At 53.0% G+C, this 25,506-nt stretch overlaps 1 protein-coding gene across 1 annotated transcript in view; it reads right to left on the bottom strand.

Moving 5' to 3' along the window:
- LOC142908867 (cadherin-2-like) overlaps nucleotides 1-25,319 on the bottom strand; it is a 30,715-nt gene extending 5,396 nt beyond the window's left edge. The window contains exons 1-7 of the mRNA XM_076059508.1: nucleotides 25,311-25,319; nucleotides 24,085-24,227; nucleotides 22,621-22,763; nucleotides 17,476-17,703; nucleotides 10,162-10,383; nucleotides 9,578-9,717; nucleotides 8,101-8,241 (exon numbers count right to left, since the gene is read on the bottom strand). Coding sequence (XP_075915623.1) covers nucleotides 8,101-8,241; nucleotides 9,578-9,717; nucleotides 10,162-10,383; nucleotides 17,476-17,703; nucleotides 22,621-22,763; nucleotides 24,085-24,227; nucleotides 25,311-25,319 — 1,026 coding nt within the window. The remainder of the gene's footprint in view (nucleotides 1-8,100; nucleotides 8,242-9,577; nucleotides 9,718-10,161; nucleotides 10,384-17,475; nucleotides 17,704-22,620; nucleotides 22,764-24,084; nucleotides 24,228-25,310) is intronic.
- Between the last annotated feature and the right edge of the window lie 187 nt (nucleotides 25,320-25,506).

Raw genomic sequence — 25,506 nt, 5'->3', positions numbered from 1 at the left:
TTTCGATTGGAGACATTAAATTGGCAGGGCCTATTTTGGTCTCTTCTTCCCTTGCCGTGTTTGTTAGGCACTGATTTTCTCGCGAAAATGCCTATTAAGATTCTTGTAGATCAAGGCTGCATCGAACTCCCGTCGGGTCGGCGGATGGCGTTCTTGTCCACACCCTCACATCCGCGCATGGCTAGTGCCTCGGTGCAGGCGTTTGTTGCGAGCACAGTCCGCATTCCGCCAGGGACACAAATGCTCGTGCCCTTGCAACTTAAAAAAACGCTAGCCCCGGAGGCCTCGGCACATGGCATTTTGCTGGGGCCTTCAAACGCAGCTGCTAAGGGGTTAGATTTGGTGGCTGCACAGACCCTCGTAGCAGCCGACAGGGAGCCGTTCTTGCAGGTTTTGAATGTCGGATTGTCCACAACCGTCATTCCGCAAGGAACTGTGCTCGCTCACGCGACCCCGGTGCCATTGGGGACCGGAGTCGTGGGACACGTGCATGACACGCCGCAGGTCCCACCTCCTTCCGAATCGGATGAGAGATGGTTGGACGCGCTTTGCACAGACACGGGTAATCTGTCTCATTCGCAGCGAATTAAATTGCGCGCTCTTCTGCGAGAATGCCCGATGTCTTCAATAAATCTAAATTTGATATTGGCTGTACCAAGCTGCTGCGTCACCACATTGATACTGGTGATGCTGCCCCGATTCGACAAAACCCGTTTCGGCTTAGCCCGGCGGAGAAACAGCATGTTAAATCGGCTGTGGATGACATGCTGGAGGCCGATATAATTTCTCCCTCCACTAGTCCCTGGGGTGCTCCAATAGTGCTGGTCAAAAAGCATGATGGCAGTCTCCGTTTTTGCGTTGATTTTCGGCGCCTAAATAAAATCTCGGTAGCGGACGCCTACCCTCTCCCTCGTATGGACGAGTCATTGGATGCCTTGGCAGGGGCGCACTATTTCTCCACCTTGGACCTTCTGTCGGGGTTTTGGCAACTCCCCCTCGACGAAGCGTCAAAACCTAAGACTGCTTTTCGGACACCACAGGGGCTTTTCGAGTTTAATAGATTGCCCATGGGTCTCGTCTCGGCCCCAGGACGTTCCAGAGGCTCATGGAGCTGGTCCTCGCTGGGCTCCAGTGGGACTCATGTCTCATTTATCTTGACGTCATCGTCTTTAGCCGCACGTTCGGCGAACACATCGAACGGTTGCGTGCTGTCTTCTTGAAAATGCGGGCCGCTAACTTGAAATCCAAGCCGCAGAAGTGTCATCTTCTGCGTGAGTCTGTGCGCTACCTGGGCCACATAGTTAGCCGCTTGGGCATCTCTACCGACCCTGAAAAAACCAAATGTGTTCGACATTGGCCGACCCCTACATCTGCGGGCAATGTTCATAGTTTTATTGGTTTTGCGTCGTACTACCGCCGGTTTGTTGCTGGCTTCGCGACGATTGCCAAGCCGCTCCACGCCCTTACGTCAAAAGGGGTGGCGTTTCATTGGGGGGACGCAGAACAGGCCGCGTTCGACTCCTTGCGGAACGCGCTCGTGGCGGCACCGTCCCTTGCGTACCCCGATTTTTCCGTGCCATTCGTGTTGGACACCGACACTAGCAATACGGGGATTGGGGGTGTTCTGTCCCAAAAAGTTGATGGCATTGAAAGGGTTGTTGCCTATGGTAGCAGAGTCTTGTCTCTTGCTGAACAAAGATACTGTGTGACCAGACGTGAGCTGCTGGCCATTGTTTTTTTGATTCAACAATACAGGCCGTACCTGTATGGTCAGCATTTTACCGTGCGATTTGATCATTCGGCTTTACAGTACGCTCTGCGGGTTGACCAACCGTCCGGGCTGCTTTCTCGGTGGCTCGATGTCCTTCAGGAGTACGATTTCAATGTCACTTACCGTAGGGGTGCACAACACACAAATGCCGATGCGTTGTCTCGCCTCCCGCTGGCTCAAAAATGTGCATGTTTTTTGGGCTCGGCCGTTGTAAGCCGCCACTGCCTGCGCAGGTCACGCCTCTCACAACGGTGTCAGCCACGCTTCCCGCCGCCTCAGCGCCGATATCGGATCATGCAGATCCAATGGCCAGTGACGATTTGCTGGGGCTAACTTTGGCCGAATGGAGTCGGCACCAGAGCGATGACATGTCGTTACTGAGGTTGCGTCGCCACGCGAATAATGCGGCTCCAAGACAGGGCAAATTTAATTCATTCGTCATGAAGCACGGCTTGTTGATGCATTGGGATGCTGATTCGTGTCAACATAAAATCGTCGTGCCGTCCGCCTTGCGATGCAAAGCCGTATGGGCGGCGCATGAGCGTTTATTGCATCTGGGTGTTCATAAGACCATTGGGTTGTTGCGGTTGCAACTTTTCTGGCCGAGCATGCTGCGCGACATCACTGACATTTTGCTGGGATGCACCCATTGCGCGCAACGTAAACCGCCGGCTAAACCGGCATGTCCACCCCTGCAACCCATTTCGGTCTCTCGTATAAATGAGTTGGTGGCTCTCGATATTTTGGGCCCTTTTCCTACTACGCCACGGGGTAATAAGTACCTTCTGGTTGGGGTAGAGTATTTTACGCGGTGGCCTATGGCCTGGGCCCTCCCCAACCAGTCGGCGGCGGCCGTTGTGGACGCCTTTGTTCAGGGCTACGTCCTGGACAAGGGCGCATCAGAACGGTTGCTGACCGATCAGGGAAGAAATTTTTCGGGAGCCTTGCTGAATGATGTGTGCCGCCTGTTGGACACTAAGAAAGTGCGCACTTCGCCCTACCATCCCCAGACCGACGGCATGGTGGAGCGCCTTCATAGAACTCTCACCGCTATGTTATGCCATCAGGTCGATGAATCCCACCTCGATTGGGACTTGCAGGTTCCGGGGGTCCTCGCCGCATACCGTATGGCACCTCACGCGGCGACGGGATTTTCCCCGTTCTTTCTAATGTATGGCAGGGATGCCTTTCCTCCCGCCGACGTTCGGCTGGAAATCGAACAGCCACCGCAAAAGTCAAAGCTCGTTGACCACTTGCGATTCAGCCTCCGTAAGTTGGCCGAGGCACGGGAGGCCGCCATTGAAAATTCTGCTTCCCGCCAATGGGCGAATTTGCGACTGCGTGACCCTCGGACGTACACGCATCCGTGGGCACCGGGAGACAGGGCATGGCTCCACTGCCCCCAGGTGCCGGTGTCCACGTCGGCCAAACTCCTCAGACCATGGCGAGGCCCGGTTGAGGTAGTGGAAGTCCTGCGTCCCCAATGTGTTAAAATTCGCTGGGGACGGCGTCGCTGGTGCGTTCACCCCTCTCGGTTGAAACCCTTCGTCACGCCACGCGTCCCTCCACAACACACACGACACGGGGGCCGAGTGTGCGACGCGTTCGACGAGGCAGATGTTGCCCCATTGGTGCCTAATCCACAGCGCAGGCGTGTCATTCCTCCTGCATATGACGCGGGAGTGACGGCTCCAGGCAGGCCACGTTCAACCTCAATGGACCGTGGAGCAGCAGGTGTCCGTGTGGAGATGCCTAAAGGCCCACCGGATGCTCTTGCTCATCCTCCTCCTTCCCTTGTGCCGCCGACAAAGCCTGCCATCCCCTACGATGGTCCCGCGAAACACACGCGCGCGAAATCTCGCCGGTTGTTATCATGTTCTTTGGCATGTCTAGTGCCTTGCACATACGTTATGTTGTTAAGGGGGGTATTTATAGGGGTTTTATTGTTCTTGTTCTTGTTGTTCGTGAGGCACACTCACAATTCTTCTACCATTGGTAATTTCGGAGTTTCCCATTGTTGCAGCCAGGACGGCTGGAGCTTCCGAAGGAGGGGGTGATGTAGAGGTGTTAACTACGCGCTGTTGCGTAACCTGCATTGCCACCAGGGCAGTGCAGCATTACCCCTGGGTACAACGGTTGGGGTCAGTCAAGGTGAAACGGATCGTAGCCAGGGTTTAGTACGAACCAATCAGACGGTTCCACGTGGGAATGTATGATTGGTTCTACCTGGCCACGAAGGAGTATAAGACGGGTGACCCAACGGACCTCGGGGAGTTCTTTCCCTGCACGAAGACTGGGCTGAAGCCTAGCTAGGACCCTGGACCAGCCTCCCAGCCCTTCTAAGGGCTAAGGCTCGGCATACCCAGTGGTCAGGACCCACCGGGCCAGCGGTGGGTCAGATAGCCTCCCCTAGGTCCTAGCCGGAGGACTAGGATAGCGGTAGACGTGTGAGTCCCGCCAAGTCCGGAGGTTGTACCTCCTTAGGTATCAAGGAGGTTAGCGGTAGACGTGTGAGTCCCGCCAAGTCCGGAGGCTGTACCTCCTTAGGTATCAAGGAGGTTAGCGGTAGATGTGTGAGTCCCGCCAAGTCCGGAGGCTGTACCTCCCTAGGGTATCGGGTGAGGGGACCGAATATCCCTCTGTATGTGTTAAGCATTGTATAAGGAAATAATACAATAAACAGAGTGTGCTCCTAAAGAAGTCTGCTCATCCTTACAACACTACATATGTAACAAATAAGCTTGTGCCGGAGGCCCCGGGGGGACAGGCGTCTATGACGTTTCCTGGCCAAACCCCAATTGGCGGAGCCAGGAGATTGAATCTCAACCCTCGGGGCTCCTCCAGAAACAACGAAAAGCCACTACGGATGGCCACGTGGAATATTTGAATGCTCACTGCGGAGGAGAGGCTACCACTCCTCTGTCGGGAGCTGGACCGGTACCGCCTGGATCTCTGTGGCATTTAGGAGGTCCGGTGTACCGGTTCTGGCTCCTGCCACCATGAGGGGTGGACAGTTCTCTACTCGGGGCAGGAGACTGCCAAACAGGGTGTGGCTCTTATTTTGAACAAAAAAATGAAGGGGGCGTGGGAGCGTGGCGGTGAGGTGTGGGAAGCTGTAAACCCCAGGCTACTTTGGGCTCGCCTTCCCATCAATCGGAGGCGAGGATTGGTGGTCGTGGTTACTTATGCCCCCACTGAAGACGAACATCCGTGGAGGGATGCAGGCAAAGCCGATGAGTCAGATGCCTTCTATGGCCTCCTGTCACAGGTGCTGGCCAAAGTGGCCCCTCGGGATAGAGTCATCTTGTTGGGTGACTTCAATGCCCGAGTTGGTCATGATGGTGTCACCTGGCCTGGAGTGATTGGAGGGCATGGGCCGGATCAGCTTAATAACAACGGTAGGAGGCTGCTAGATTTTTGTGCAGCCCATGGACTTGTAATTACCAACACGCTGTTCCAGCATCGGCGCATCCACACAACATCATGGATGCATGCCGGGTCCAAGCAAGAACATCTGCTGGACTACATAGTGCCGGACCAGCGGATGCGAGCCCATGTCCTTGACACCAGGACCTACCGTGGAGCTGATCTGCCCTCTGACCATCGACTTGTCATCTGTAAGATGCGCCGCCCATTCTTCCGCTCCGGTGGTGGGTGTACATCCAGGACCCCATTCCAACCAAAAGTGGCCTGGTCTCGGTTATCTGATGAAAGTTGCAAGTGAGAATTTCATCATTGCCTGCGGCTGGGGTTGGCATCGTCCCGCACTCCTCCTGATGTCGAGGGTAAATAGGCGAGGTTTAGAACTGTGACTCATGTGGCTGCAATGTCTGCTTTGGGTACGTGGTCAGGACCTCCCCAGAGACCCTGGCTGACAGAGGAGGTGTTCAGGATGGTTGAGAAAAAACGACAGGCCCACTGTCATCGGCTACAGAATCCCACGTCAGAGAATGAGTCTTACGCAACCTTCACTCGGAGGTTCGGAGAGCCGTGAGGCGCTGCAAGGATGAGTGGTGGTCGCGGGTTGCTGAGGAGATGGAGTCTGCCTCAGTGGCCCGCGATCACAAATCTCTATTTAACTCCATCAAAAAAGTAACCTGCAGTGCCACACCTATTACCATCATTACGGGAAAAATCGGTGATCCAATCTCTGACCCCCAGGAACAGGTTTGCAGATTTGCTGAGCATTTCTGTGAGGTCCTGGGGGAGGGAAAATCCCTCAGCCAGGAAAACATCGTGGCACAAAGTGAGGATGACCCTGCTGAGGCTGCGGTGCCTCAAATATTGGAAGTCACCCCCTGTGAGTGGCTGGCTGAAGTGCCATCTGTTCAGGAAGTACTGAGGGCGATCCGGAGTCTGAGACCAGGAAAGGCAACGGGCAAAGATGATCTCTCAAGCGAAATGCTGAGGGAAGGTGGAGTTTGTGCACAGACTGCCCTATATGACATCAAAACAACAGTCTGGACCACTGGATGGGTTCCGCAGGATTGGAAGGATGCCCTGGTGGTCCCCCTCTTTAAGAAGGGGGACCGCACAGACTGTAACAACTACAGGGGCATCTCACTCCTCAGTGTGCTGGGAAAGGTCCTGGCAAGGATTATTCAACATCGCCTTGCCAGGTACGCTGAGGAGAGGCTTGCGGAGCCCCAATGCGGTTTCAGGAAAGGGCGGTCCTGCACAGATGCCATATTCTCTGTCCGTCTGCTACAGCAGAGGTGTAGGGAATTCCAGCAAGACCTACATCTCTGCTTTATTGACCTGGTCAAGGCCTATGATACCATCAATAGGCCTGGGCTCTGGGTTGTTCTTCGTGCTTTTGGAGTACCTGACCCTCTGCTCACAATCATTAAGGACGTTCATGATGGTGAGCGGGCCCGGGTAAAACTACGTGGCCGGGAGTCCGAGCCTTTCCCTGTACACCTTGGGGTGCGACAGGGATGTCCTCTGGCTCCCACATTATTTAACATCTATTTCGACCACGTAGTTCGTGAAGCCTTCAATAGCTGTACTGGGGGAATCTCCATATGGTACAGATATAATGGGAGGCTGATCGATGCCCGGGTGCGGTCAAGGGATGGCTCCCTATTGCTCAACCACGTTATGTATGCTGATGATTTGGTAATAGCTGCTCATTCAGAGGAGGAGTTGGAGACGCTGCTGCTGAGACTAGAGCGTGCCACTAAGAGATGGGGCCTTACCATCAGCCCCACCAAAACTAAGCACCTGCCTGGGTATTTTGTACCATCAGACACTCCACCCCCACAACTCCCAATCGGTGACGGGGCAGTTGTGGAGAGAGTGGAGAGTTTCCCATACCTGGGAAGTGTGCTTATGACCGGCTCCAGTTTAACAGCAGAGGTCTCACTCCGAATCAGTCGAGCAGCTATCTATTCATCGGTTGCGTAACGCTGTGTGGACGCTACCTGGTCTGTCGCTCCGCACTAAGCTTCAGGTCTTCTCGGCCACGGTCATTCCCTCCCTTCTCTACGCTTGCGAAACGTGGACCCCCCTAATGGGACATCTTCGCCGGTTAGAAACATTTAGGCTGGCCTGCCTACGATCCATCCTGGGTTTAACCAGACTGGATTGTGTGAGGAGCTCACAAATCCTTGAAAGATCTGGGCAAGGTCCCATCGGTGAGCTCCTCCGGCGGGCAAGGCTGCGATGGCTGGGTCATGTAGCCCGCATGCCCAGCCACCGCATGCCGAAACAGCTTTTGTTCGGCCGGATCGAGGGGGCTAAACGGGCGCGGCACAGGCTAGAGAAGAGATGGAGTGATGTGGTACAGAAGGACGTGGAGCTGAGTGGACTTGCCGATGACTGGTACCAGCGGTGTCAAGATCGGCCTCTGTGGAGGAGGCTCGTGAAGGACGCTACTGGGCAGTTGGAGGTAGTCGCCCTCCAACAACAACGGAGGGCAGAGGAGCGACGCTCACAACAACGAGCGGAGCGCCGGGTGGCTAAAGCACAGCAGGTTGGCACAGTAGGAGGCACAGGTGGTGCATCAGCCAGTCATCTCAGTCAGTCGACCCGTGGCACCTGGGTCTGCCCCGTGACCTCCTGCCAGCGGGCGTTCGACACTCCACGTGGCCTCAAGGTGCTCATGTTCTGGCACAAGCGTCGTGGTGACGTCACCGCCACTTAGTGGCGAATGGCGGTTGTTGTTGTTGTGTGATGGTGGTGGTGGTGGTTCAAGTGAGTGTTGTGTGATGGTGATGGTGGTGATGATGTTCAAGTGAGTGGTGTGTGATGATGTTCAAGTGAGCGGTGTGTGATGGTGGTGATGTTGTTCAAGTGAGTGTTGTTGTGATGGTGGCGGTGGCACCGACCTTGCCGATGAAGGCTGCCATGTCTCTGGACAGCACGGTTTCTTCCAGGCGGAGTGATCCGGGACAATCGCCGCACGGCGGTGACGGCGGTGACGGCGGTGACGGCGGTGGTTCAAAGCGCAGCAACGTCGCATCGTAGTCCTGCAGTGCAGACACCGCAGCCTCACCACAGTCTCACCACAGCCTCACCACAGTCTCACCACGGCCTCACCACAGCCTCACCGCAGTCTCACCACAGTCTCACCACAGCCTCACCACAGTCTCACCGCAGCCTCACCACAACCTCACCACAGCCTCATCACAGTCTCAGCGCACGCCATCTCATTACACCGCATCGTCCGTGTCACTGTGGGTGGTGTCACTGTGTCACAGTTGTGCGGCAATATCTTTTCATCGGTTGCGTAACGCTGTGTGGAAGCTACCTGGTCTGTCGCTCCGCACTAAGCCTCAGGTCTTCTCGGCCACGGTCATTCCCTTCCTTCTCTACGCTTGCGAAACGTGGACCCCCCTAATGGAACATCTTCGCCGGTTAGAAACATTTAGGCTAGCCTGCCTACGATCCATCCTGGGTTTAACCAGGCTGGTTTGTGTGAGGAGCTCAAAAATCCTTGAAATGCGATGGCTGGGTCATGTAGCCCGCATGCCTAGCCACCGCATGCCGAAACAGCTTTTGTTCGGCCGGATCGAGGGGGTTAAACGGGTGCGGCACGGGCTAGAGAAGGGATGGAGTGATGTGGTACAGGAGGACGTGGAGATGAGTGGACTTGCCGATGACTGGTACCAGCGGTGTCAAGATTGGCCTCTGTGGAGGCTTGTGAAGGACGCTGCTACTGGGCAGTTGGAGGCATTCGCCCTCCAACAACAACGGAGGGCGGAGGAGCGACACTCACAACAATGAGCGGAGCGCTGGGTGGCTAAAGCATAGCAAGTTGGCACAGTCAGTCGACCCGTGGCACCTGGGTCTGCCCCGTGACATCCTGCCCGCTGGCGTTCGACACTTCACGCGGCCTCAGGGTGCACATAGCCTGGCACAAGCGTCGTGGTGATGTCACCGCCACTTAGTGGTGAATGGCGGTTGTTGTTGTTGGTGTCACTGTGGGTGGTGTCACTGTGGGTGATGTCACTGTGGGTGGTGTCACTGTGGGTGGTGTCACTGTGGGTGATGTCACTGTGGGTGGTGTCACTGTGGGTGATGTCACTGTGGGTGGTGTCACCGTGGGTGGTGTCACCGTGGGTGGTGTCACCGTGGGTGGTATCACTGTGGGTGATGTCACTGTGGGTGGTGTCACTGTGGGTGGTGTCACTGTGGGTGGTGTCACTGTGGGTGATGTCACTGTGGGTGGTGTCACCGTGGGTGGTGTCACCGTGGGTGGTATCACTGTGGGTGGTGTCACTGTGGGTGGTGTCACTGTGGGTGGTGTCACTGTGGGTGGTGTCACAGTGGGTGATGTCACTGTGGGTGATGTCACCACCTCACCCGATCCTCCTCCCCCCCACCCTGCTCCGTGTAGTCGGTGGCCGCATTTACGAGCGGCTCCGCGAGGCTCCACCTGCCCACTTTGTCTCCATGGCGACGCCGTTTCAACGCCAACGCCAAGAGAAGGGAGCCTAGAACGCCTGTGCGGGGGTCACGGGGTCACGAGGTCGGAGCGGGGGTCGTGGGTCAGGATGAGGTGTGGGGGCAGGGTGGGGTCACGGGGTCGGAGCGGGGTCGTGGGTCAAGATGAGGTGCCGGGGTCACGGGGTCGGAGCGGGGGTCGTGGGTCAGGATGAGGTGCGGGAGGAGGGCGGATGAGGAGAGGGAGGAGGGGGAGGGAGGAGAAGGAGGAGTGAGTGAGTGAGGAGTGAGTGAGTGAAGGAGAAGGAGGAGTGAGTGAGTGAGTGAGGAGTGAGTGAGGGAGGAGGAGGAGGAGGAGGAGGAGGAGAAGGAGGAGTGAGTGAGTGAGGAGTGAGTGAGTGAAGGAGAAGGAGGAGTGAGTGAGTGAGTGAGGAGTGAGTGAGGGAGGAGGAGGAGGAGGAGGAGGAGAAGGAGTGAGTAGTAGGAGTGAGTGAGGAGCTGACCCAGTAAGATCACCAACACGACGATGGCCGAGACGGCGCTGGCGGCTCCGCTGGCGGTGCTGGCGTGGAGGCAGCGGCCGCGGCGGTCGCACGCGGCGCAGAGCGCCACCTGCAGCTGCCGCACGGCGCTCAGTGGCGGCGTGCCCGAGTCCCCGACGAGCAGCGCCACCCAGTGGAGCCCCTCCGCCAACGACGACTTGGCCAGCAGCTGCGAGCTGTTGCCTGCGCCCCCGCCGCCGCCGGGGGGACACAGCACGTGGACAGACGCGGGGCCGTCGGAGGTGCCGGGGGGAGGGGCGAGGAAGTAAACAACAACAACATTATTCTTGGTTCTATTCGGTAAAGTCACCACGTAGGTAAAAAATAAAACAACAAAAATCACGACGTTTTGGCCACAACACAAGTGGCCTTCATCAGGTGAAGGGACCGCACTCCAACGCTGTCCTCATGACAGCACGGTCCCTTCACCTGATGAAGGCCACTTGTGTTGTGGCCGAATCCTCGTGATTTTTGTTCTTTTAATTTTACCTACGTGACTTTACCGAATAGAACCAAAGAGCATGGATCTTTGCAGTCACAAAAGCTTCAAATCTAGAAACAATATTCTTGGTTCTTTCGGTAAAGTCACCACGTAGAAAGGGAAACAATAAAATAATTTAAAAATAAAATGATGAAATTCTCACGACGTTTCGACTGCAGCACAAGCAATCATCAAGTGTGGAAACCACAGCAAGAAAAACCACAGCAAGAAAATTTCGAATGTTCTCGCTGTGTTTTTCACACCTGACGATGATTGCTTGTGTTGCAGTCGAAACGTCGTGATAATTTTATTGTTTTATATTTTTATTATTTTATTGTTTCCCTTCTACGTGGTGGTGACTTTACCGAGAGAAGCAAGAATTTGAATCCCTGCAGTCAGGAAAGATTTAAATCAAAACAACAATGGCAAGCGTCACAGAAATTAGTTTGTCAATGTAAATGACGACAATGACAACGACGACGACGATGATTTAAATTTTGATTTAAAGCTTTCGTGACTGCAAGGATTCATCTTCTTTGGTTCTTTCGGTAAAGTCACGTAGAATGAGAATAAAATAATAAAATAACACAATGAAATTCTCACGACGTTTCGGCCATAACGCAAGCGGCCGTCTTCAGGTGAAAGGTACAGAACTGTCGGGACGACAGAGCTTCAATGAACGATGTTAAGATTCGTAGCGACTTTTAAGCTGGTTGGGAGAATTGAGGCACCTTGACAAAGGTGTTTACATATCAAATAGCTGAGGGATTAGCTTGTGACTGGTCACAGGAATGGCTATGTTAAAGTCAAAACCTACACATCCACAGAGGCAACTAGTAATATAGCATTGAAATAGCTAAGGGATTAGCTTGTGACTGGTCACAGAAATAGATGTTAAAGTAAAGGCCTACACATCCACAGAGCTTCTATGAATGCTGTTGAGATTCATAGCGACTTTAAGCTGGTTGGGAGAGGTGAGGCACCTTGACAAAGGGGTTAGCTTGTGCAAATAGCTGAGGGATTAGCTTGTGACTGGTCACAGGAATGGCTATGTTAAAGTCAAAACCTACACTACCACAGAGGCAACTAGTAATTTAGCATTGAAATAGCTAAGTGATTATCTTGTGACTGGTCACAGAAATAGATGTTAAAGTCAAAGCCTACACATCCAGAGAGGCACCTCGTACATGGACGCAAAAGGGGGCTGCAACAAATCAACTGTCATACAGTAAACCGATGCGAAAAACCTAATTCTAAATGACATCAATATAATAAATGTACTGAATATATTCTTCAATAAGCTGAGCTATTAACATTAACTGGGTATACACTACACTATATAATGAATACCATATAGTAAACCAATAAAAAAAATATATAAACTACCTCAATGATATATCACAATGTTATATGGTGAAAAAACGGGTGGATTCTTACCTTCCACTTCAGCACCACGGACAGCTACGAGCCCCGTTCTTCCATAAGGTCGGGCGTAGAGTGGCAGTCTGGATGGCGTCAGTTTCGAATTTTTCCATGAATACGTTGGCTACAACCGGAGATAGGGGGGAGCCCATTGGGGTGCCCTCAGTTTGTTTGTAGAAAGTTCCATTCCAGGTGAAGTATGTGTTGGTTAAGCAATGTCTCACCAGGGGGGGTACATCAGTGTGCAGTCCTTGATGAACCAGGTCTTCAATGATAGCGATGGTGTCAGGTACCGGAACTTTGGTGAACAAGGACACCACATCAAAACTGACAAGCAGGTCGTCTGGGGACAGGGAAATGCCTTTGATTATCGATACCAAGTGAGTGGAATTTAGTACCGCAGAGGTGTTTTTTCCAGTGAAAGGTCGTAGTATATCAGAAAGAAAACGTGCCAGTTTATAGGTGGGGGAGTTGATAGTAGAGACGATGGGACGAAGGGGTGTATCTTTCGATTTAAAGCTTTCGTGACTGCAAGGATTCATCTTCTTTGGTTCTTTCGGTAAAGTCACGTAGAATGAGAATAAAATAATAAATTGATCAAATAAAATAACACAATAATATTCTCACGAAGTTTCGGCCACAACACAAGCGGCCTTCATCAGGTGAAGGGACGAGACTGTCTGGAGGACAGCGCTGGAGTGAAAAAAGCCACGCTCAGATCGTGACCTTTAAGCTGTGTGAGAAGAAACAAAGCGCCTTGACAAAAGAATTAGCATAGAATTTAGCATTGAAATGGCTGAGTGATTAGCTTGTGACTGGTCACAGAAATGGCTATGTTAAAGTTAAAGCATACACATCCGCAGAGACACCCCTTCACAAAGGAATTAGCATAGAATTTAGCATTGAAATAGCTAAGTTAAAGCATACACATCCGCAGAGGCACCCCTTGACAAAGGAATTAGCATAGAATTTAGCATTGAAATAGCTGAGTGATTAGCTTGTAAGAGGTCACAGAAATAGCTATGTTAAAGTCAGAGCATACACATTCACAGAGGCACCTAGTACAAATCAAACAGGAGAATTTAGCATTTAAATAACTAGGCGAATTTAACATTGAAATAACTGAGTGATTAGCTTGTGACTGGTCACAGAAATGGCTATGTTGAAGTCAAGGCCTACACATCTGAGCTATTCACAGTAACTGGGTATACACTACAATATATAATGAATACTACATAGTGAACCAATAAAAAACTAAAATATAAATTACCTCAATGTTATCAATAAACTCTATATATTCTCCAATCAGCTAAGCTACCAACAAAAAGTCGTTATATATCACAATGCTATATGGCGAAAAAAATGGGTGGATTCTTACCCTCAACTTTAGCAACACGGATAGCTACGGGCCCCGTTCAGACGGACGAGTTCATCCATGGTCGGAACAGAGGAGGGGGAGAGAGACAGCTGCGAGGCGCTGTTATACTCCATGTTGTAAACCATACCATTAACCGTGGTGTGAGAGGTATTAAAAGTCAATGTCAGCGAAAGAGCTGCGGTCTGTAGGTCATCGTAAAATACAATTAATTAAGAATGGAAATGGTTTAAAACATCTTTCCAATGGTTACTAAGCCAGAATCCATCTTCTCGGTTGAAATTGTCTCTGTGCTTGTATATGTGAATGGCCTCATCAACGAATCTCTCATGGTAGCCGGTTGGTTTGCAAAGAACCTCCGTCTTGGAGCAGTCAATGTCATGTGAGCCCACTGAATTATAACAATGATCTGTCACGGCAGAGGAGTTCGTTCTACCGTGTTTCAAGTCTGCTTTATGTTCGCGGATGCGGTCCGAGATATGTTGTTTGGTTTCTCCAATGTAGCTACTACCACAGAGGCACTTTAGTTTGTAAACGCCCGGGTACTGTATGTCTGGAACAGCATCTTTTACAGATGGAACTAGATCACGGATTTTATGTAATGTGTTGAATCGGACCTGGATCTTGTGTTTATTCAGGATTTTGGAGATCTTTTTAGTGACCCCTGCAATGTAGGGTAAGGTGATGGTTTTGAGTGCCTCCACAAGAGGATCCTTCTTCATGACTGGAGTGATGGCTTTGCGGATTGTGTAGTCGGAGTAACCATTAGCCCTGAGAGCCTGGTGTACGTGCTTGAGTTCACTGGTAATGTGTTCCTGGTCGGAAATGCATTGGGCTCTATGGTATAGAGTCTTGATGATGGAGTTCTTCTGGGATGGATGGTGGTGGCAATCCGGTTTCAAGTAAGCATCTGTATGGGTAGCTTTCCTGTAGACAGAGTGGCTCATTGAACCATCATGTCTCCTTTTAATTAAGACATCCAAAAAGGGTAGTTTGCCATTTTTTTCGACCTCCATGGTAAATCTGATGGCTGGGTGTATGGAATTGATGTGGTCGCGGAATTGGTCTAGAGCAGGCTGGCCATGTGGCCAGATGACAAAGGTGCCATCCACGTACCTCTTCCATAAGGTCGGGCGTAGAGTGGCAGTCTAGATGGCGTCAGTTTCAAATTTTTCCATGAATACGTTGGCTACAACCGGAGATAGGGGGGACCACATCAATTCCATACACCCAGCCATCAGATTTACCATGGAGGTCGAAAAAGATGGCAAACCACCCTTTTTGGATGTCTTATTTAAAAGGAGACATGATGGTTCAATGAGCCACTCTGTCTACAGGAAAGCTACCCATACAGATGCTTACTTGAAACCGGATTGCCACCACCATCCATCCCAGAAGAACTCCCTCATCAAGACTCTATACCATAGAGCCCAATGCATTTCCGACCAGGAACACATTACCAGTGAACTCAAGCACGTACACCAGGCTCTCAGGGCTAATGGTTACTCCGACTACACAATCCGCAAAGCCATCACTCCAGTCATGAAGAAGGATCCTCTTGTGGAGTCACTCAAAACCATCACCTTACCCTACATTGCAGAGGTCACTAAAAAGATCTCCAAAATCCTGAATAAACACAAGATCCAGGTCCGATTCAACACAGTACATAAAATCCGTGATCTAGTTCCATCTGTAAAAGATGCTGTTCCAGACATACAGTACCCGGGCGTTTACAAACTAAAGTGCCTCTGTGGTAGTAGCTACATTGGGGAAACCAAACAACATATCTCGGACCGCATCCGCGAACATAAAGCAGACTTGAAACACGGTAGAACGAACTCCTCTGCCGTGACAGATCATTGTTATAATTCAGTGGGCTCACATGACATTGACTGCTCCAAGACGGAGGTTCTTTGCAAACCAACCGGCTACCATGAGAGATTCGTTGATGAGGCCATTCACATATACAAGCACAGAGACAATTTCAACCGAGAAGATGGATTCTGGCTTAGAAACCATTGGAAAGATGTTTTAAACCATTTCCGTTCTTAATTAATTGTATTTTACGATGACCTTCAGACCGCAGCTCTTTCGCTGACATTGACTCTTAATACCTCTCACACCACGGTTAATGGTATGGTTTACAACATGGAGTATAACAGCGCCTCGCAGCTGTCTCTCTCCCCCTCCTCTGTTCCGACCATAGATGAACTCGTCCGTCTGAACGGGGCCCGTAGCTATCCGTGTTGCTAAAGTTGAGGGTAAGAATCCACCCATTTTTTCGCCATATAGCATTGTGATATATAACGACTTATTGTTGGGAGCTTAGCTGATTGGAGAATATATAGAGTTTATTGATAACATTGAGGTAATATATATTTTAGTTTTTTTTATTGGTTCACTATATATTATTCATTATATATTGTAGTGTATACCCAGTTACTGTGAATAGCTCAGATGTGTAGGCCTTGACTTCAACATAGCCATTTCTGTGACCAGTCACAAGCTAATCACTCAGTTATTTCAATGCTAAATTCGCCTAGTTATTTCAATGCTAAATTCTCCTGTTTGATTTGTACTAGGTGCCTCTGTGAATGTGTATGCTCTGACTTTAACATAGCTATTTCTGTGACCAGTTACAAGCTAATCACTCAGCTATTTCAATGCTAAATTCTATGCTAATTCCTTTGTCAAGGGGTGCCTCTGCGGATGTGTATGCTTTAACTTAGCTATTTCAATGCTAAATTCTATGCTAATTCCTTTGTCAAGAGGTGCCTCTGCGGATGTGTATGCTTTAACTTTAACATAGCCATTTCTGTGACCAGTCACAAGCTAATCACTCAGCCATTTCAATGCTAAATTCTATGCTAATTCTTTTGTCAAGGTGCTTTGTTTCGTCTCACACAGCTTAAAGGTTGCGATCTGAGCGTGGCTTTTTTCACTCCAGCGCTGTCCTCCAGACAGTCTCGTCCCTTCACCTGATGAAGGCCGCTTGTGTTGTGGCCGAAACGTCGTGAGAATATTATTGTGTTATTTTATTTTATCAATTTATTATTTTATTCTCATTCTACGTGACTTTACCGAAAGAACCAAAGAAGAAGGGGTGTATCTTCTTTGTGTATCTTTGGGAGGCCATATAATCTTGGTGGTCTGGCAGCAGAGGGTTTCAATGAGAACTGTTTGGTCTGATCAATTAATGCTGTTGACTTTAACATAGCCATTTCCGTGACCAGTCACAAGCTACACACACGTACACACACACACGCACAAGCTAATCCCTCAGCTATTTGATATGTAAACCCCTTTGTCAAGGTGCCTCACTTCTCCCAACCAGCTTAAAGTCGCTACGAATCTTAACAGCGTTCATTGAAGCTCTGTGGATGTGTAGGCCTTTACTTTAACATCTATTTCTGTGACCAGTCACAAGCTAATCCCTTAGCTATTTCAATGCTAAATTACTAGTTGCTTCTGTGGATGTGTAGGTTTTGACTTTAACATAGCCATTCCTGTGACCAGTCACAAGCTAATCCCTCAGCTATTTAATATGTAAACACCTTTGTCAAGGTGCCTCACTTCTCCCAACCAGCTTAAAGTCGCTACAAATCTTAACATCGTTCATTGAAGCTCTGTCGTCCCGACAGGTCTGTACCTTTCACCTGTGGCCGAAATGTCATGAGAATTTAATTGTGTTATTTTATTATTTTATTCTCATTCTACGTGAACTTACCGAAAGAACAAAAGAAGACGACAATGATGACGACGTTGATGATGACGACGATGACGACAATGATGACAATGATGATGACGACGATGACGACGACGTTCATAATGACGATGATGACGGCGATGACGACGACAACAATGACGACGATGACGACGTCGATAATGACAATGACGACGACGTTGATGATGACGACGATGACGACAATGATGATGACAATGACGACGACGGCGAGCGCCATCTCCCGAGCGGTGCGTTCCCCCCGGCCGCGCTCACCGTCGACCTGGCGGAGCGTCCAGTCGTCATCGCCGCCGCCGCCGGGCGCCAGCCGGAAGCGGAAGGGGCGGCCGTTGGGGTCCTCGTCGGCGTCCGAGGCGACGACGGCGACGCCGGTGCGGGGGCACGCGGCGGCCCCACGCGGCCAGACGGCGGCCGTGGGGGCGTTGTCGTTGACGTCGCTCAGCAGCAACTCCAGCGTGGCGGTACCGCTCGCGACGGGGGAGCCTGCTCACACACACGCACACATACACACGTACACACACACACGTACACACACACACGTACACACACGTACACACACACATGTACACACACAACAACAACCGCCATTCGCCACTAAGTGGCGGTGACGTCACCACGACGCTTGTGCCAGGCTATGTGCACCCTGAGGCCACGTGAAGTGTCGAACGCCCGCTGGCAGGAGGTCACGGGGCAGACCCAGGTGCCACGGGTCGACTGACTGAGATGACTGGCTGATGCACCACCTGTGCCCCCTACTGTGCCAACCTGCTGTGCTTTAGCCACCCGGCGCTCCGCTCGTTGTTCTGAGCGTCGCTCCTCCGTCCTCCGTTGTTGTTGGAGGGCGACTGCCTCCAACTGCCCAGTAGCATCCTTCATGAGCCTCCTCCACAGAGGCCGATCTTGACACCGCTGGTACCAGTCATCGGCAAGTCCACTCAGCTCCACGTCCTCCTGTACCACATCACTCCATCTCTTCTCTAGCCCGTGCCACGCCCGCTTAGCCCCCTCAATCCGGCCAAACAAAAGCTGTTTCGGCATGCGGTGGCTGGGCATGCGGGCTACATGACCCAGCCATCGCAGCCTTGCCTGCCGGAGCTCACCGATGGGACCCTGCCCAGATCTTTCAAGGATTTGTGAGCTCCTCACACAATCCAGTCTGGTTAAACCCAGGATGGATCGTAGGCAGGCCAGCCTAAATGTTTCTAACCGGCGAAGATGTTCCATTAGGGGGGTCCACGTTTCGCAAGCGTAGAGAAGGGAGGGAATGACCGTGGCCGAGAAGACCTGAAGCTTAGTGCGGAGCGACAGACCAGGTAGCTTCCACACAGCGTTACGCAACCGATGAAAAGATATTGCCACTCGACTGATTCGGAGTGAGACCTCTGCTGTTAAACTGGAGCCAGTCATAAGCACACTGCCCAGGTATGGGAAACTCTCCACTCTCTCCACAACTGCCCCATCACCGATTGGGAGTTGTGGGGGTGGAGTGTCCGATGGTACAAAATACCCAGGCAGGTGCTTAGTTTTGGTGGGGCTGATGGTAAGGCCCCACCTCTTATTGGCACGCTCCAGTCTCAGCAGCAGCATCTCCAACTCCTCCTCTGACTGAGCAGCTATTACCAAATCATCAGCATACATGACGTGGTTGAGCAATAGGGAGCCATCCCTTGACCGCACCCGGGCATCGATTAGCCTCCCATTATATCTGTACCATATGGAGATTCCCCCGGTACAGCTATTGAAGGCTTCACGAACTACGTGGTCAAAATAGATGTTAAATAATGTGGGAGCCAGAGGACATCCCTGTCGCACCCCAAGGTGTACAGGGAATGGCTCTGACTCCCGGCCACGTAGTTTTTCCCGGGCCCGCTCACCATCATGAAGGTCCTTAATGATCGTGAGCAGAGGGTCAGGTACTCCAAAAGCACGAAGAACGACCCAGAGCCCAGGCCTACTGATGGTATCATAGGCCTTGACCAGGTCAATAAAGCAGAGATGTAGGTCTTGTTGGAATTCCCTACACCTCTGCTGTAGCAGACGGACAGAAAATATGGCATCTGTGCAGGACCGCCCTTTCCTGAAACCGCATTGGGGCTCCGCAAGCCTCTCCTCAGCGTGCCTGGCAAGGCGATGCTGAATAATCCTTGCCAGGACCTTTCCCGGCACACTGAGGAGTGAGATGCCCCTGTAGTTGTTACAGTCTGTGCGGTCCCCCTTCTTAAAAAGGGGGACCACCAGGGCATCCTTCCAATCCTGCGGAACCCGTCCAGTGGTCCAGACTGTTGTTATGATGTCATATAGGGCAGTCTGTGCACAAACGCCACCCTCCCTCAGCATTTCGCTTGGGAGATCATCTCTGCCCGCTGCCTTTCCTGGTCTCAGACTCCGGATCGCCTTCAATACTTCCTCAGCAGATGGCACCTCAGCCAGCCACTCACAGGGGGTGACTTCTTCCAATATTTGAGGCACCGCAGCCTCAGCAGGGTCATCCTCACTTTGTGCCACGATGTTTTCCTGGCTGAGGGATTTTCCCTCCCCCAGGACCTCACAGAAATGCTCAGCAAATCTGCGAACCTGTTCCTGGGGGTCGGAGATTGGATCACCGTTTTTTCCCCTAATGATGGCAATAGGTGTGGTGCTGCAGGTTACTTTTTTGATGGAGTTAAATAGAGATTTGTGATCACGGGCCACTGAGGCAGACTCCATCTCCTCAGCAACCCGCGACCACCACCCATCCTTGCAGCGCCTCACGGCTCTCCGAACCTCCGAGCGAAGGCTGCGGTAAGCCTCCTCATTCTCTAACGTGGGATTCTGTAGCCGATGACAGTGGGCCTGTCGCTTTTTCTCAACCATCCTGAACACCTCCTCTGTCAGCCTGGGTCTCTGGGGAGGTCTGGACCGCGTACCCAAAGCAGCCATTGCAGCTGCATGAGTCACAGTCCTAAACCTCGCCCATTTACCCTCGACATCAGGAGGAGTCGGGGACGATGCCAATCCCAGCCGCAAGCGATGATGAAATTCTCGCTTGCAACTTTCATCAGATAACTGAGACCAGGCCACTTTATGTTGGAATGGGGTCCTGGGTGTACACCCACCACCGGAGTGGAAGAATGGCAGGCGCATCTTACAGATGACTAGTCAATGGTCAGAGGGCAGATCAGCTCCACGGTAGGTCCTGGTGTCAAGGACATGGGCTCGCATTCGCTGGTCCGTCACTATGTAGTCCAGCAGATGTTCTTGCTTGGACCCAGCATGCATCCATGATGTTGTGTGGATGCGCCGATGCCGGAACAGCGTGTTGGTAATTACAAGCCCATGGGCTGCACAAAAATCTAGCAGCCTCCTACCGTTGTTATTGAGCTGATCTGGCCCATGCCCTCCAATCACTCCAGACCAGGTGCCAGTATCATGACCAACTCGGGCATTGAAGTCACCCAACATGATGACTCTATCCCGAGGGGCCACTTTAGCCAGCACCTGTGACAGGAGGTCATAGAAGGCATCTGACTCATCGGCTTTGCCTGCATCCCTCCACGGATGTTCATCTTCAGTGGGGGCATAAGTAACCACGACCACCATTCCTCGCCTCCGGTTGATGGGAAGGCGAGCCCAAAGTAGCCTGGGGCTTACAGCTTCCCACACCTCACCGCCACGCTCCCACGCCCCCTTCATTCTTTTGTTCAAAAGAAGACCCACACCCTGTTGTTTGGCAGTCTGCTGCCCCGAGTAGAGCACTGTCCACCCCTCATGGTGGCAGGAGCCAGAGCCGGTCCACCGGACCTCCTGAATGCCGCATAGATCCAGGCGGTACCGGTCCAGCTCCCGAGAGAGGAGTGGCAGCCTCTCCTCTGCAGTGAGCGTTCGAACATTCCACGTGGCCACCCGTAGTGGCTTTTCGTTGTTTCTGGAGTAGCCCCGAGGGTAGGCATTCAATCTCCTGGCTCCGCCAATTGGGGTTTGGCCAGGAGACGTCATAGACGCCTGGCCACTGTGGTGGACACATATGCCATGAGGGGAGGAGCCAATCAAAATTGGATCTCCCCCCACAGCGCTGTCCACGACAGAGTTGCCCGTCCGGCACCGCGAGGAGGTAGGGGGTTGTTTTGCGTGTGTACACACACACACACACGTACACACACACACACACATGTACACACACACATATACACACACACGCACACGTACACACACACGTACACACACACAAGTACACACATACAAACGTACACACACGTACACACACGCACGCACACAAACACACGTACACACACACGTACACACACACGTACACGCGGCCACACGGCGGCCGTGAGGGCGTTGTCGTTGACATCGCTCAGCATCAACTCCAGCGTGGCGGTGCCGCTCGCGACGGGAGAGCCTGCTCCACCGTCGCGACGTGCGCACGCACGCACACACACACACGTACACACACGCACGCACACACACACACGTACGCACACACGTACACACACACGTACACACACACACGCACACACACACACGTACACACACACACGTACACACATGTACACACACGCACGCACACACACACATGTACACACACACGCGCACACACGTACACATACGTATACACACACACGCACGTACACACACGTACACACACGTACACACACACACGTACGTACACACACACGCACGTACACACACACACAACACACGTACACATGCACACACCACACACGTACGTACACACACACGCACGCACACACAGGCACATACGTACACACGTACACACGCCACACACGTACGTACACACATACGCACGCACACACACGTACACACACACGTACACACATAAAATGTAGTGAAGGTGGGTCACTAGGGGGCGTAGCGTTGGTTACAGAGAGGGGAATTGTGGGTGCAGTAGCCCTCTCTGCCAGCAGGGCATGCAATGTCATGGAACGGGACCTAGGGGGCGTAGTGCTGGTGGCTGTCAGAGGACGTAGCAGCCCGGCTGGCTTGCAGGGCACGTGATAGGCCAAAGGTGACAGATGGGACACGTGGGGCACGGCCCAGACACCTTCTGGTAGGTTTCAGAAGGGGGCGTGGCCGAGGGCGTGCCCAGGCCACGCCGGGGGCCATAAAAGGGAGGTCCCGAGGCCGGGTCGGGGCCGTCTGCTGGAGTGGAGTCCTCGCTGCCACGCCTTCCCCTGGATCCTCGCTCTTCACGCTCGGCATTGTGGGTCAGGCAGCATGCCGAGCGTCCTGACCCATCTGCAGTGATCCCATGTGTGAACAGAGTGTCTCCTACTACCAGCGTCTCAGAAGTGAACCTCTACACACGTACACACACACGTACACACAAACACACGCAGCGACGGCGAGCGTGGCTGTGAGCGTGGGCGTGGCCGCGGGCCCCGCTCCCCTGTAACCCCGCACCGTCGTCAGTCGCCAGGAACGTGGCTGTGTAGACGTTGCGCTGCACGAGAGGCGACTCGCGGTCGAGCTCCGCCGCTGTGCTCACCGCGCCGTCGGCCGCGTCAATGTCAAGCCAGTCGCCCGGCACCCGCAGCTTGCGGTAGCTGCACGCACGCACAAAGATCCCCCAGGTAGCCTCGACGGACTGTCGCGGCGAGTGCTGTTAGTGGCGAGTAGGCAGACACCTACACACAGACGAAGATTCCCCACCGTGTAGCCTCAACAGGATGTAGGGGCAAGTGCTGTTAGCGAGTATAGTGTAGTGTATAGTGTAGTGTATAGTAGTGTAGTGTATAGTAGTGTATAGTGTATAGTAGTGTATAGTGTCGTGTATAGTAGTGTAGTGTATAGTGTAGTGTGAAGTGTAGTGTGTAGTGTATAGTATTGTATAGTGTTGTCTAGTGTCACGCCATCAACAGACTGTGGTAACTTACCTGCAGTAGCAGACATACATCAGCAGGGGGTGGTATGTGGGCTGCTAGGGTTCCCCAGACCCCAAGAGGGGGTGGGCTGGGGGAATATTCCAGGATCCCCCAGAACATTCTGGAAGGGAGGCGTGGCCAGGGGCGGAGAGACCCTGGAGGGTTATAAAAGCCGGACCCTTGAACGGGTTCGGCAGTCGTCCCCAAGCCGAAGACTGAAGACCGCCGGGCTTAGAGTAGGACCCTGGGAACCCCCAGACCCGACGTCCTTGTGAGGGCAGGGACTTAGTGGGACAGTGGTCGGACCCTGGGAACCCCCAGACCCTACGTCCTTGTAAGGGCCGGGACTTAGTAGGACAGTGGTCGGACCCTGGGTACCCCCAGACCCAACGTCCTTGTGAGGGCAGGGACTTAGTGGGACAGTGGTCGGACCCTGGGTACCCCCAGACCCGACGTCCTTGTGAGGGCAGGGACTTAGTGGGACAGTGGTCGGACCCTGGGTACCCCCAGACCCGACGTCCTTGTGAGGGCAGGGACTTAGTGGGACAGTGGTCGGACCCTGGGTACCCCCAGACCCGACGTCCTTGTGAGGGCAGGGACTTAGTGGGACAGTGGTCGGACCCTGGGTACCCCCAGACCCGACGTCCTTGTGAGGGCAGGGACTTAGTGGGACCGTGGTCGGACCCTAGGTACCCCCAGACCCGCTGTCCTTTTTAGGTTGTTGTGGTTGTTGTTGTTGTGGTTGTTGGGGTTGTTTTTAGTGGGACAGTGGTCGGACCCTGGGTACCCCCAGACCCGACGTCCTTGTGAGGGCAGGGACTTAGTGGGACCGTGGTCGGACCCTAGGTACCCCCAGACCCGCTGTCCTTTTTAGGTTGTTGTGGTTGTTGTTGTTGTGGTTGTTGGGGTTGTTTTGCTTGTTGTTTTGGTTGTTGTGGTTGTTGTGGTTGTTGTTGTGGTTGTTGTTTTGGTTGTTATCCGCTTGGCGGGGAGTTGTCCTCACCGCAGGCTCTGCTTCTGTGCGGTGTCCGGGTCCCGTGCCACCAGGGTGGTGATGGCACTGCCCAGGGCGAGGCCTTCGGCCAGCATCACCTGCTGTAGCCGCGGCTCAAACAGCGGAGCCTCGTTCTCATCCTCAACACTCACCTGCCGGGGAGAGACACGGCGCACGGGGAGACAAGCTGTGGGGGGGAGAGACACGGCGCACGGGGAGAGACACGGGGAAAAACATAGAGATAGGTACGGGGAGAGACACGGGGAAAAACATGGAGATAGGTACGGGGAGAGACACGGGGAAAAACATGGAGATAGGTACGGGGAGAGACACGGGGAGAGATGCGGGGAGAGATGCGGGGAGAGACGCGCACGGGGAGAGACACGGGGAAAAACATGGAGATAGGTACGGGGAGAGACACGGGGAGAGATGCGGGGAGAGATGCGGGGAGAGACACGCACGGGGAGAGACACGGGGAAAAACATGGATATAGGAACGGGGAGAGACACGGGGAAAAACATGGAGATAGGTACGGGGAGAGACGCGGGGAAAAACATGGAGATAGGTACGGGGAGAGACACGGGGAAAAACATGGAGATAGGCACGGGGAGAGACACAGGGAAAAACATGGAGATAGGTACGGGGAGAGACACGGGTAAAAACATGGAGATAGGTACGGGGAGAGACATGGGGAAAAACATGGAGATAGGTACGGGGAGAGACACGGGGAGAGATGCGGGGAGAGACGCGCACGGGGAGAGACACGGGGAAAAACATGGAGATAGGTACGGGGAGAGACACGGGGAAAAACATGGAGATAGGTACGGGGAGAGACACGGGGAGAGATGCGGGGAGAGATGCGGGGAGAGATGCGGGGAGAGACGCGCACGGGGAGAGACACAGGGAAAACATGGAGATAGGTACGGGGAGAGACACAGGTAAAAACATGGAGATAGGTACGGGGAGAGACATGGGTAAAAACATGGAGATAGGTACGAGGAAAGACGCGGGTAAAAACATGGAGATAGGTACGGGGAGAGACACGGGGAGAGATGCGGGGAGAGATGCGGGGAGAGATGCGGGGAGAGACACGGGGAGAGGTCGGGGGTGGCGGCTTTTCCGCAGGAATCTTTGTTCGTGGCGGGAGAATCCCAGCAGCTGTGAAGCTCTTGAGCAGCTCGCAGGTGTCCAGAGCCGGGTGCGGGTGGCACGGGAAGACCGTGGGGGGGCCGTGCGTGGGCCATGTGGGGGCCGTGGGGGTCACTCACCGTGACGGTGGCGGTACTCTCTGGAGGGGGCCGCATGGTTTTCACGAGCGGCTCCTCGTTATCCACGAAGACGATGAGTTGGTATGACGATGACGTCTCAAAGTCTAAGGGCTGCGGCGTACACGCACACACACACGTACACACACACACGTACACACGCACA

This window comes from Petromyzon marinus, unplaced genomic scaffold, assembly GCF_048934315.1.
Source record: "Petromyzon marinus isolate PM22_M1 ecotype Great Lakes invasive population unplaced genomic scaffold, UKy_Petmar_22M1.pri1.0 PM_G_Scaffold_105, whole genome shotgun sequence".
Taxonomy (NCBI): Eukaryota; Metazoa; Chordata; class Hyperoartia; order Petromyzontiformes; family Petromyzontidae; genus Petromyzon; species Petromyzon marinus.
Note: the sequence above shows the minus strand (reverse complement) of the source record. Positions and strands in the feature narration are given on the sequence as shown.